Source organism: Athene noctua, chromosome 8, assembly GCF_965140245.1.
Source record: "Athene noctua chromosome 8, bAthNoc1.hap1.1, whole genome shotgun sequence".
Classification (NCBI taxonomy): Eukaryota; Metazoa; Chordata; class Aves; order Strigiformes; family Strigidae; genus Athene; species Athene noctua.
Window position 1 is genome coordinate 1,586,274 of NC_134044.1, and position 12,839 is coordinate 1,599,112.

The 12,839-nt window shown below is 40.5% G+C and overlaps 1 protein-coding gene across 2 annotated transcripts in view; it reads right to left on the minus strand.

Annotated features, from left to right (window-relative positions):
- The window catches only part of RYK (receptor like tyrosine kinase), a 57,927-nt gene that overhangs the window by 20,290 nt on the left and 24,798 nt on the right, over window positions 1-12,839 (minus strand). Inside the window, exons 7-9 of one of the 2 annotated variants that reach the window (XM_074912525.1) lie at window positions 11,095-11,195; window positions 8,921-9,046; window positions 5,741-5,827 (exon numbers count right to left, since the gene is read on the minus strand). In XM_074912525.1, coding sequence (XP_074768626.1) covers window positions 5,741-5,827; window positions 8,921-9,046; window positions 11,095-11,195 — 314 coding nt within the window. Of the gene's footprint in view, window positions 1-5,740; window positions 5,828-8,920; window positions 9,056-11,094; window positions 11,196-12,839 lie in introns of both variants that reach the window. The other variant, XM_074912526.1, reaches the window with a different exon arrangement.

The window sequence follows — 12,839 nt, forward strand, 5'->3', positions numbered from 1 at the left end:
CCATTTAAAGAAAGAATTAAGGCAAATTATCCACAGAAAAGATGAAATGTGAAAACTTTTACAACAGTGACTAGCAAATTAATACACAGTGAAACTGTAAACTGCAAATAGGAAAAAACAACTGGATGTCCAACACTAAGGATCTAGAGAAAGTATGAACAAGGGACCTTTTGCCCAGGGCTTGTGATCTTTGTAAGTTATTAGAGCTTCCAGAAAGCTGTCTCTAATTTCATCAACCGATATACATTTTTCTTTTAAGCTCTCCTCTTTGGCACAGAGCACTGCACGTAATGGAAGACTCCAGGATCCAGACACACTCTAAAGCGTTAGATGATACAGCATTAAAAAAAAAACATTATAAATTTATGTATTTCATGAACATGCAGGTAGAAGCTTTGTCACTACCTGGGGCATGCTGCAACTTTTCTCTGGAGTGCACTACAGTTAGGTGAAAGAAAATTCTCTTCTAAGGAATCTGCAGTTAGCTTCTGGCACTCGGGGATGAATTCTGCCTTCAGACTCTCTTTATAAAAGATGTGGTGTTGAGATTTCAAGAAAACTGTCTCCAACTTTTCAGTCTGAACTATGGAACAAGTAATCACCGAATTGGTTGAAAAGTACTTCAATACTCAATGAACAGTTCAGATGAAAGACCCCAGACAAATTATGTGGAGTAGAAAAAAAACAGTGAAATAATGGTAAACAAGCAAACTCCAATATATTTGCCTTCTGCACTGATGTTGCTTTATTAGGATCAAACTTGCTCTTTCAGAGTCTGACCTAAAAGGTCAATCCCAGTTTGAGAAAACAGGGAATACAATACATTCCTGGAAACTAGTCTCACACACTCTTTCACTTACAGAGCTACTCAGGACAAAGGTAGGCAGGTCCAGGCTTCCTCAGGTTTTATGTATTACTGATTCCTTTAACAGCAGATCACTTCAGAAGGGAAAACAAGTATTAATTTTCAGAAAAAACACGACTTCTTGATTTCAGTCAGCACTCTTCTGGTTTACAGTAATGCTCAACACTTTAACAGAGGGCTAGAAAACATTAGGGAAGGAAAGTGGGAAGGGCTGCTGCAGTCACTGCCATAACCAGTCAACTATCTTTGCTTTTTGATCCTTTGGGGAAAAGGATCAACCCCAGGAAGAGATAAGAAGATGGCAGAGGGGCAAACTGACAAGGTTGCAAAACACACTCATCTCAAGAGCAAGAAATACTCAGGTCTATTGTCCGATGAGCACATCAGCCACAACATGCATGGTCTCCAGGATATGAAATGAGAAAACTGACAGCACATTCTCCACTCTCTACATTGTTAGAAGTAACCCGTCTTGAAAGGTTATGGATCCTATAATACACCAACAACTGAAAAGATATCCATTATGATAATCACCTGCTATCATAATGGTCATATCATGGTCATGCCTATTTTATCCATGGCATGACCAGTCTTCACAGGTTTTTCCTAACGAGCAGTATTCAGAAACCATTGCTTGAATGGCACAATAACCCTTCTTTGTCACGCTTCCTAGCACAGCAGATGTCTTCTCCTAAAAGCCAGCATACATGAGCTGCCCATGGCACAAGGAAGTCTTCCAGTCCCATACATACTGTTTGCTGGGCTTTCTTGGGCACGTCCAGTGGATAATCACTTACTCCACCAGCTTTACCTCTCCGCACAATGCAGACTTGCTCAGATCAATACAGCTTGCAGCGGTGACATCCGACACAAGTACATGGGTATTATTCTGCAGGGGTGAAGGCTGACATCCAGTACACAACTGCACCAACTAAGGTCATGTCTAGACAAAGTTCCCAGGTTGAAGGAGGGGATTCTGCCCCTCTACTCTGCCCTCATGAGACCCCAACCTTGAGTACTGCATCCACCTCTGGGGTCCTCAGTACAAGAAAACCAAGGACCTGTTAGAGCAGGTGCAGAGAAAGGCCATGAAAATTATCTGAGTGCTGGAACACCTCTGGTATGGAGAAAGGCTGAGAAAGTTGAGGTTGTGCAGCCTGGAGAAGAAGATGCTTCAGGAAGACCTTACTGTGGTCTTTCAGTACTTAAAGGGGGATTATAAAAAAGACTTTTTATCACGGCCTGTAGCGACAGGACAAGGGCCAACAGTTTTAAACTAAAAGAAGATAGATTTAGATAGGACATAAGGAGTAATTTTTTATTTTTTTTTCTTTCCCCTCCAGTGAGGGTGGTGAGACACTGGCACAGGCTGCCCAGAGCAGCTGTGGCTGCCCCCTCCCTGGAAGGGTTCAAAACCAGGTTGGACGGGGCTTTGGGCAACCTGGGCTAGTGGAAGGTGGCCCTGCCAATGGCAGGGGGTTGGACTTGATGTTGTTTAAAGGTCCCTTCCAATTCAAATGATTACATGATTCTAATATGAAATTCTAGTTTGGACACAAGTATACTGATCACATTTGCCATGTCAAGGTGTTCTCCTTCCAAAGAGTTTCCTCTATTGCCAGTTCCAGATTTAAAGCCATAGCAACTACCCTAATGTCAAAACAGCCAGTGCATTGTCTTAAGTTTCTCAAGCTCTGATCCTGGGGAGAAGAGGTATTTTTTGTCTCTGGAAGGTTATTCTTCCTCACACCATCTTCTGAGAGAATTTCAGTTCACATTTTTTCAGATCTGAAACACCCCACACTCCCTGCCCATTATTTTCTGTCATTCTGGGTACCACTGGATTTTATTTTATCAGAGTGCACCACTGGGTAAAACAAGACAGTTCTGGAGCAGCTCTTACTTTTCTGGGGGGATAACTTAGCTACACAGACAAAGCCTTTTTTCCTTGTTTCTTTTTCATGATCCTCAGGCTCCTTTCTTGCCTTCAGCAACAGAAATGCTTAAGTCAGTTTAATAGCTCTGCTACCCATCTCGCTTTTGTGGTCCTGCCCTACTCCTACGTTTGTGCCAAAACAGCAGTGTGTGTGTGGTCACAGAATGAACGAGACCAAGGAAAAAAGTGTGGTTAAGAGAATTTTTGCAGGTTTTTTTTTCCAAGCAGATCAAATTCCCAACTTATTACATGATCCAGCTGCACACACAGCTATCACAGCCAGGGTACGAAGATGAAGCTGCTTAATATTACCACTGCAAATGAACTGCTGTAAGGAGATGGGGCGATGTTTACAGTTATTTTCCTAGCAACGTTCTGCTGCCCAAACCAGTATTGTTTCACAGACAAGTATCAGCAAAATCTATTATAAACTTTGTCCATATAGATCCTTTTAAAAGCTGAGAAATTCTCCACAGGCAACAATTATGTGAATATCATTACTCCCTTAAGACCATGCTCCAGGTCACCACAGCCAGCAAGTCTTTCACTGCAAAGGGAAGGGCTAGAGAAGTGAGGATGTGTGTTGCATCAAAGATACAAGCCACTGAAAGGGAGAAATGCAGCTTTAAGAGTGGATTGGAAGCCCCACGGAGGTAAAGCAGTTGGATAAATGGTGATGGGAGGCAGCTAGATTAAGATCTGTTTTCACTAACATTTAATCCAATGCTATAAAGAGCAAGCACGCTTGAGTAGTGCTGCACAGCTGTCAAACTGCACTCGCTCACAACATTTTTGGGGCTCAAAGAGCTATAGCATTTGTTGACTTGAATCAGGGCAGAGAACCACCAAATAACACAGCAAAGGGGATCACAGATTGAGGTGACACTGGTGAATGATGCCCCAAGTCAAACTGCCTCATCACACACAAAGGAGCACCAGCACATGATATGGGGTAAGTCTTTTGGAAACTATATCAAATAAAAGCAATGTGACTCCCAGGGGGGCCAGGGCAACAGAAGAGGGCAGAATTCAGGAACAGTTCCTAAAATACTGTAAAGAAGCATACCTTTTTTTATTTTAATAGAGGACACTCCTTTGCTTCTTGCTAGAAGTCACTGCAAAATACTTGCCTTTATATAAGATGACCATTAATTTTGCTAAGGCTATGACTAACAAACACAGTGCTAGCTACTAACATCTTCCAAAGGGGCAGCGTATCTACTTCTTCAGAAGTCCTCTCTGGACTTAACAGGGAGGAAAAGTGCTACAGAACCAAAGTGTACCACCTCAGAGGCACTCCTGAAGAAATAATGGAAGTATCTTGTGATAAGAGTAACTGTCACTCTGAATCTAGGAACACCCACAAGGACATGCAAGAGAAAAGAGCAGGACAAGTGACAGCAACAAATCCTCACTCTTTAGCCCTCTGTAAATCTCATTAGCAGAAACACAAACAGTTGTTCCAGAGCACAGATCAGGCTCTGCTGGCTGACTCAACACTGAGACAGATTACCCTCCTGCTGCCCAGAGCAGTACTCACTGTCAGTACCCATCCCACCTTACAGTCTGGCCATACCAGGCTGATTAGGAGGTAGGGATTTCTCAGGCAGGAAAGGAAGCTAATTTCACACTGCACTGTGTTGATTACTCGCAGCTGGTACCTGGCTCATAATACTGACAAGTCAGACCTTTTAAGTTCAATATATTTTGTTTAGAGCAGCAGGTATGGTATCAGGCACTGCCAAAGCACACCATCCCACTAGGCCTGTATCAAGAACAACGTGCAGCTAAAGAATGCAATAGCATCCATCCCTAACTGCCACTTCTGACCATTTCAAGAAGTAGGGACCCCTTTTCTAGCTACTTTTATTCCAAATAAGGTTGGCTAAGAAATTTCTCCCCTTGAAGTGATCATGAATCTTTTTCTAAAGTGGCTTTCCACATACGCTTTATTATCACAAGCATCTGACTGTGTGGGAGAAACATACCAAGAATAATAGAAGGTTGCTTTCTTTAAGCAATATATTTTTCTTTAAAATGGCATGGAATAAATGGGTAGCAGAAAGATTCAACAACAACAAAGTTTAGCTTCACCAATTCCTACCTTCTTTACGATTAGTATCTTTTAAAATTACTAGCCAGGCAAAAAAATTTAAGACATGTTAAAATTACTATAGAAACCTGATTATATTTTTTTCAAAAAAGAAATTGTAAAATGAAAAACCAATAATACACCCAGTTGAAATGACGAAAATAACTGGTGAAGCAAGTACTGTACAGGGAATTCAGAGAAACTGTTGTGAGCTAACTACAGAACTCTGACAATGATGAGTGTAGTGGAAGGGATATATGCAAGATACATGTAATACTGTTTTCATCTATACTTACCTTGTTGTTTCTTAAGTCTACCTGTCATGACTTAAATCACTCCAACAGCATATTTCTTGAACAAAGCTGCTATATTTGTATAAATTAAGTTCTAAATGATAATTCTCATGCTTTGGTAGCAAAGTTTAAGGACGGCAGAAACTATGCCCTATCTTTTGTACAGCCACGCATGTTTGTAACAGATTTTTCAGAGGCACTGCAAGTGCCTTTTTCAGCAATTTGCAGGGGGAAAAAGCTGTGGATGGAAAGAACAGTGACATGCTAAGGGGGAAAACACAAATATAATTTTTACTTAGAAAAATAATAAACGAAAGTATTCAAGACATAATAACTGAAGGCACTGGTGGAGAACACATGCATTTTTCTTCCATATAAGATTTCTGTTCTCTCTGGCTGAAGGCAGCATCCAAATTGCTTTTGCTTTTTAAGCAGTAGCCATTTGCATATTTTGGGGAAGAGGTGATTCTTTTTAAAGACAGATTTGATACACTCAGCATGCACCATAATCTAAACAACTGGACACAAAACCACTCCTTTATGTAAACACATACCTTTAACAGTTTTGACAAAAACTTGTTTCTCTTTACTGGGGTCTTTTTCTTCTATTAGAATCCCATGGAAAATGCGCCCAAATGTGCCTATGAAGAGAACATAAAATCAGTAAGTATTATGTGGTTAAAATACACTGATAACATTAACAGAATTCAATATCTTAAGAAAATACTAACTCAAAATGCATCACCCACAACAGAAAATTAGGAACAGCAGCAGTTAAAGCAGAAGTCTTGAATGCCCTATTAAGTCAACAATATATAACCCAGCCACCTCTCCAGCACAAGGTAGATTCAGAACTATATGCAGTAAATGCCGGAAGGTTTAGATAACTAAAATTTAGGGGGACAAGCGTTAGAGTGAACTAACGATAGCAGAGGAATCCAGTTAAATTAAGTATCAATACAGATGATGGGTTTATTTGTGGAAGTTCAGACTTTGTCAATGGTCTGCTCTAAAACTCTAGCTCCATCCTTTTCTCATTCAGCCAGTCTAGAATTCTCCAGTCAAAACATTTCTCAAAAGATCAAATTCTTTTGGAAATGTTCAGAGGGAAACCAGTTTCAGCCAACTGGTACACATGGAACAGTTTGAAAAAATCCCAGTACCACATTACTTAAATATTTCATCTCAGCTGGAAGGTGTTGGGTTTGTCTGGGGATTTTTTCAGTCTCTCCAACATTTTTCCATTCACAAAATTTTTAACAATGCTATTGCATGAAGAGGAGATACATTGAAGAGCTGGAGTAAGAGCAATTGTGGCGTGGTAACACACACAGAATTAACTTTTTATACAACTCAGGTGGGCAATTCTTTTCTGTAACATTATCACTGTGGCACCAATGCATGCATCATCTTTGTGCAGTCTATTCATACATTACATCCCTTTCCCATTGATTTGTCCTGTCTGATTAGGCTGAAAGATCTTTGGTAGGATTGCCTTAGCCTGGTTGTACATCTTCTGTCATGAAGTGTGGGTCTCATTTGGTTTCTAAATACTTAACAGGGACAGTGCAACATTTCTATCACCTGCCCTGGGACTGTAAAGTAAACCCTGCAAGACAGGGGTCATCTCACTAAGAAGTAGTTTAATTAAGGAGACTACAAGGCAGCATGAATTATTTAACAGCAAATCAAAACCCTTCTATCCTGGTTTTTAAAAACATCAAGAAAGTGCCTTCAATACATATTTTCAGTATAAAGATACATGTAAAGGTCAAAGGGAAGATAGCATCTTGTACTGAAACACAGTATCAAGCTATCTGTAAATGCTTGAATTAAATAGACTGGGGAAGCATGTAAAAACTAGAAAGTAATTTTCATGCAATCCAGTATCTGGACACAATAAGACCATAACACAGCATGCCTCTGTGGTCCAGTTTGGGATTTTGTTGTTTTGGTGGTGCTTTTTTGTTTGGTTTGTTTTCCCCTAATAGTACCCTGAAAGACTCCTATCTTAGCAAGAATTTTATATCATTGGTGTGCTATAACATTTAGCAACAGCACTGTGCACATGCTATTTCTTCCTCACTCTCCTCTGGGCTTTTTACAGATTATGGTGTTTGCATTCCAGACGGGACATCTAAGCCTTTTCTCTGCTTTACCAGAAAATGATGAAAAAGTAAGTGGACATCTATATCTGTTCAATTTGCTAAAGCATAGCTATTCCACCAGAAACTTTTTTTTAGGACACCTACATTTTTGTCTTATATCTAGTACAATAGAGCTTGAAGCAGATTCAGAATCAGGTGCTGCACAAGCCCAGCAATACGAAAGGTCCCTACAGATCCCTCTGCCACTTTCAGACCTGCTGCTTTACTGGTTATACCACAGTAGAGTCATAATCTCCTAAATTATTAAAATGTTCAAATAGATTACGTTATGGAAGCTACTTGAAGTTTATAATGAATCTCTGGCCAAGGTGTGTAAGATATATTTAAGTTCCGTCAGCAGCACTTAAGAATTCCTGACAGTTTTATGCAGATGTTTCTATTATTCACTTCTTCCCCTCTGAAGCTCTTCTGTTCTTAGATGACAGAGACTCACGTCTGCTGCAGTCCTGAACTAAAACTGATGATTGTTCATCAGGATATGTCTTCTAGTCCTCTAACTCTTGAAGGTTTTAACAGACTCAGACAACAGCTGGAGGCCAAGAAACAACACGCCAATATTAACTGGGTCCACACTGCATTCAGCAGCCGTTTAAGCCACATGTTGCAGAACAGGGCAGCTCTGTCACTCCATGCTGAACACCTGAAGCGTAGCTGCAGCACTGAGTCACTTCTAGTCATCAGATGACTCCTAACATCACAGCTACAGGCAACAGACAGTACAAAGGAACACAAAGCACGTCCCGCATGCAAAGGAAGCTTTTTGTGGAACTGACACTGCAGTGGAGCACAAAGCTCCCTCCTTAGAGATTCAGAGGAATACATTAAATGGGGAGTGTTAGCATCATCCCATTGTTCTTTGACAGTAATGCAAAGCATTTAGCAGTTCTGCTTCCAAAGGATATCATCTCAGACCTCCAGCTTTGAAAAGTCTGATTTCTCATAAGGCTTAGGGAACACAGACTTGAAGTTGCAACAGTAAAGATTATTGACAAAAACCCCTAAATATTTAAGGCTGTTTCCCAAATTCAATATAAAAAATGTTGTGCATGAACACTTCCAAAGTAAACATGAAACAAGACAAAAGAATCAGGTAATCTCTGAATTTTTCATATCAGAGCTGTAAATGCTGCATCTGCTGATTAGATTTCCAAAGCAGAAGCTATCAAATTGAGACAGTAAGTTTGGACAAGAGAGGCTGTTTTGTTTTGATTTTTTTTTTTAGTCAAGAGAAGCTCACTGCAGTAACTTACAGCAGCGTTACTTTGCCACTTACAGCCCCAACTGATTACCTCATTCCTGAGCCATCTAACCCCTTCCTTTAAAGGACCAGATTAAGACAGACAAGCTCAATGATTTACTGAGCATGGTTAGTTGCTCCCCTGTACCAGTGAATTCTAGAAACTGCTTTCCCCACACCCCAAATGCAAACATTCATCATTCTTCTCCAAAGTTACGAAGATCAGAAACGTCATCCATGATTAATTTCAGAAAAAAAATCTAGCTATAAAAATATATATGTGTATATACACCATTTGTAACTAACAAGTGTCCGAGTCCTATAAATACCTTCTTGGAGCACATCTTTTAGAGTTATCCTCTCCCTGGAGATGGCTATGTCCTTCACTTTAGCTTTTGCCTCCATTAGAGTGACACTTCTAAGATCATTCTTCTCTATCCGTAACGTAGGATAACCTGAGGAGCCAGCAGAGCCAAACAAACCAATATAAATACCCTTATAACAAGAACACAAGCACATTGCTTCACCTCAGCACCACCTGTAGGTATAAAGACATGCAAGCAGCATGTACTTAAAAAGATATGAATTAATCTTAAAATTATTATAGTACTAAACAAAAACCACAAGAGAATCATGTGAGTATAATAATCTGTGGGGAAGAAAAATCACACAGGAATTCTATATAGCGTCATGCAATCAGGTCTCATTATTAACACCCAGCAAACAAAATTTCTTACGTACTGAAGCTGATTAACACCACACTGCACTTCCCTGACAAGGAAATAAAGACCAGTCAAAGACTGTCGGAAGCCTTGTTGGAGTGAGGAAGATGCCTCACAGCAGGACGTAACCAAAACTACCAGTGCCCTCTTCTGGCCCTTCTAGACACGTAGGTGCACTAATATAGTCAGAAAGCACCGAATGTTTTTGTACAAGTTAATAAATGAGAAAAATTGTGAACTACTTCGATTTTTTTTTTTTCTTACATTTAAATGTTACTGAAAATAAAGTTAGTACAGCTGTGGAAAGACTAAGAATGTTCTTTCTTTTTATTTTGTGCATCCAACCTTTTTTCTTCTTACATTCATTTTCACCATTTTCTGTGCTGCCGGGGGTGTCCCAAAACAGGTAAGAGACATTCCAAAACAATAGGGACTGAACACAGAAAACAGGTGCCATTTAGGCATCATGGCTACTGTCCTCGTCAAGGTGAGGAGGGTTTAATCATTATGGGCGTGGTCCTCTCCCCTTCTGCCAGAGGCTCAGTAATGAGTTTCCAGGGGTCATATTCAAATTAACCAAATGGTGTCACTCAGAGGGCCAACCTAAAATCCTGAGGTTGCTAGGACATCAACACCACAATGTGATCAGGGATAAGAGATGGAAAATAAAAAGACTGGGGAAGGACTTTGGGTGGCAAGAGGGGAAAACCAGCCCAAGAATCAGTTGCATGCTAAGGTCTCTTCCAAGCTCTATGGAAGGAAGGGGGGTTTTTATATTTTTTATTTTTAAATTAATGTTTCTAGTAAATAAATTTTAAAGACAGCTCTTCGCAAGGGAAATATGAACTTGTATGACAAAAAAATCCTTTCTTTCTTTTTTTTAGGGAGATATAGTACATTTCAGGAGAAAGCCGAAACTTTCCCAAGTTGCGGTTCAATCTTAGGTAAACACCTGCTTCCACACATGGGGAGGAAACAGGAAAACACAGTAGGGCTGAAGAGTAATCATGACATCTCTGCAGTGCTCCCTTATGAATTGGGATGGTCAGTATCACTAGTAAGTGCAATCAAAAGACAATGGGAGACTTGGTCTTATTAGTTGCTTTTAAAAAAAAAAATCAAGTCATTAATCATTATTAATGCCACCCTTCCTTTTAATTCACTGTTCTTTTTGACTATTTCATGTTCTTTCAATCAATGCTATAAACAGTAAGAGATTAGAAATATATCATGCTTGTAAAGCTTTTTCCCCTGTTCATTTCCATTGCAGACTGCAGCAACAAGGTGAAAAGAAAAACATAACCATCAGTAACACACACACTGCTTGCTTTGGTCTCCACTCAGTAACTATCCCAGGGCTAGGTGGATACTTCCACTTGCTGTTATCTCTTCCAGCTCTATACCACCCTCGGCTTGAACTGCCTAACGCAGCTTCTTTCCAGTGTTAAGAAAACAGATGCTTCACAGACACTAGTGAAGCCTTCGACTGATCTATGTGGAGGGAGAATATCCCATCCCATAAAACACAGTTATCATGCTCATATGATGACACCTGGGCCCCAGTACTTAAGGAGGCCTCAATCTTGACTCTGGCACGGCTGGATGAAACCACACACCACATGAACTCAAGAGGCAAACTGACAGAGCCAGGAGAGCATTCATGCTCTTCTCTTGTACTTGATACTAAATTTGTGACCCCTATCACCAAATACTCCAGCTGTGTCCATGAGGGTCTGTTGCGAGGGTCTGCTGCAAGGGTCTGTAATTAGATTAACACTTACTGGTTACTGGTGTTGCATTGTTTGGCGTGTCAGCTCGCAAGTACTGCGTCGTCTGTGTGGAAGGTTGGGATAAACCTTGTGAGCTACTGCTGTCACTAATGCTGTTTTAAAACAAAATGGACATGAACATGACTGCTTGCCACCATAATAAATACAAAATTAACTTATTAAAGTTAAAACCAGAAGATTTTGCAGGCTAGACCGCATGGCATTTTTAAAGAATGGCATTTTTAAAGTCTCTCACCCATCAAAATGTATTTTAGGTAACTCCAAAAATCTTAGCACTTCTGTCCTTTAAGTGTGAACAACTTCCTCCTATTTGTTTTGCAGAATTTGCTCTGTTCGCCAGTGTTTTTTTCCCCACTTTCAAAAAAATCAAGGTGACGAGATGTATGTTGCAAAAAGCACCCCATCATACCAGAAACAAAAAAACTACTATATTCCAGAGATGACCTGTATGCATTTCTTCCATGGTACCAACATCAACGACTGTGAGAGTCTGAAAGCAGTAAGTAGCCTGAGCCAAACAGAGAGGCACCCGTAACACCCTGCAAAACTTAACTAGCTTTTTCAGCCAGAGGGATCTCGTCTTGATTGCCCCGGGCATGCCAGCTGCTGGCTCAATCTGCTGCCCTTTAGTTCCTGTGCTGGAGATTCCCTACTTCACTGTTGCAAACAGTTGTATGCCCTATACCACTGTACCCATCTCAGCTCTCTTTTACATACCCAGCTGCCCTAGTCTACTTTGTCATTCCTCTCTCTAATGATATTTGTTGCCCCTTCCAGAGCCACCCACAATGTGCTTCTGGGATATTTTTCTTGGGTAGAAGGACCATAGCTGAATATAGCATTCAAGAGACACGCAAACCACAGCTTAAATGGTAACAGGATGTCTTCTGTCCTATCCTCATAGGCACAATCCTACTGGAAGAGTTGTTGGAGCTGTAACTGCCTAAGAACAGGTGAGCAAGTTTGCAGGCAAAGGCTGTACCTATTACTAGCTCAGATGGCAAGGCCAGAAGAAGCTTTTTTGATCCCCCTTCCAAACACACCAAACACCCCCCTGCTTTTTAGAAACTTAGAAGCTTCTCCACTTCTGCTGACTGTATCAGGAGAACAAAGAGATTGCTTCTGGATATAACCCTGTGCCTTGCTGCATAATCATCATTCCATTTACTTCTTGGGCTGCTATCGAGCACTGACCGAGCAGTGCTAGCCACCCTGGTAGGATTTAGACATGCCTGGTGATGCTCTCAAGGACCACTGTTAGCTTTGAAGTATGACATTCTTTAAATAAAAAAGAAAGCTAAGTCAACTATTCCTCATCATACTGTAATCAGAGATGCACACGCTGAATTTTTTCTTTACAACAGAATCTACTAATTCTTACAACAAAAACATCAGGCTTACTGATTTATAGCTGCCCTCAATGTCTCTCTGGAAACCATTTTTTTAAAGTTATTCCCACATTCACTGTCTTTCAGGTATAGGGTTCCAGCACAGTTTTTAGCATGAGATTAAAAGCCACAGTTGGTAGTCTAGCTACTCCACTTCAACTCCCTTGAGAGTTTTTGAATGAATAATGAATACCCTCTGGTGCTGGCAACTTATTACTGCTTATTTTAACTGTTCACACTATTGCACCTACAAGCTGCTTCCTTATGATCCACTCTCCAGCGAGTTCCCTGGGAAGAAGCATCCTGGCATGGTCACTGAAGTAAACACCGATGCAGATCTTGCATTTT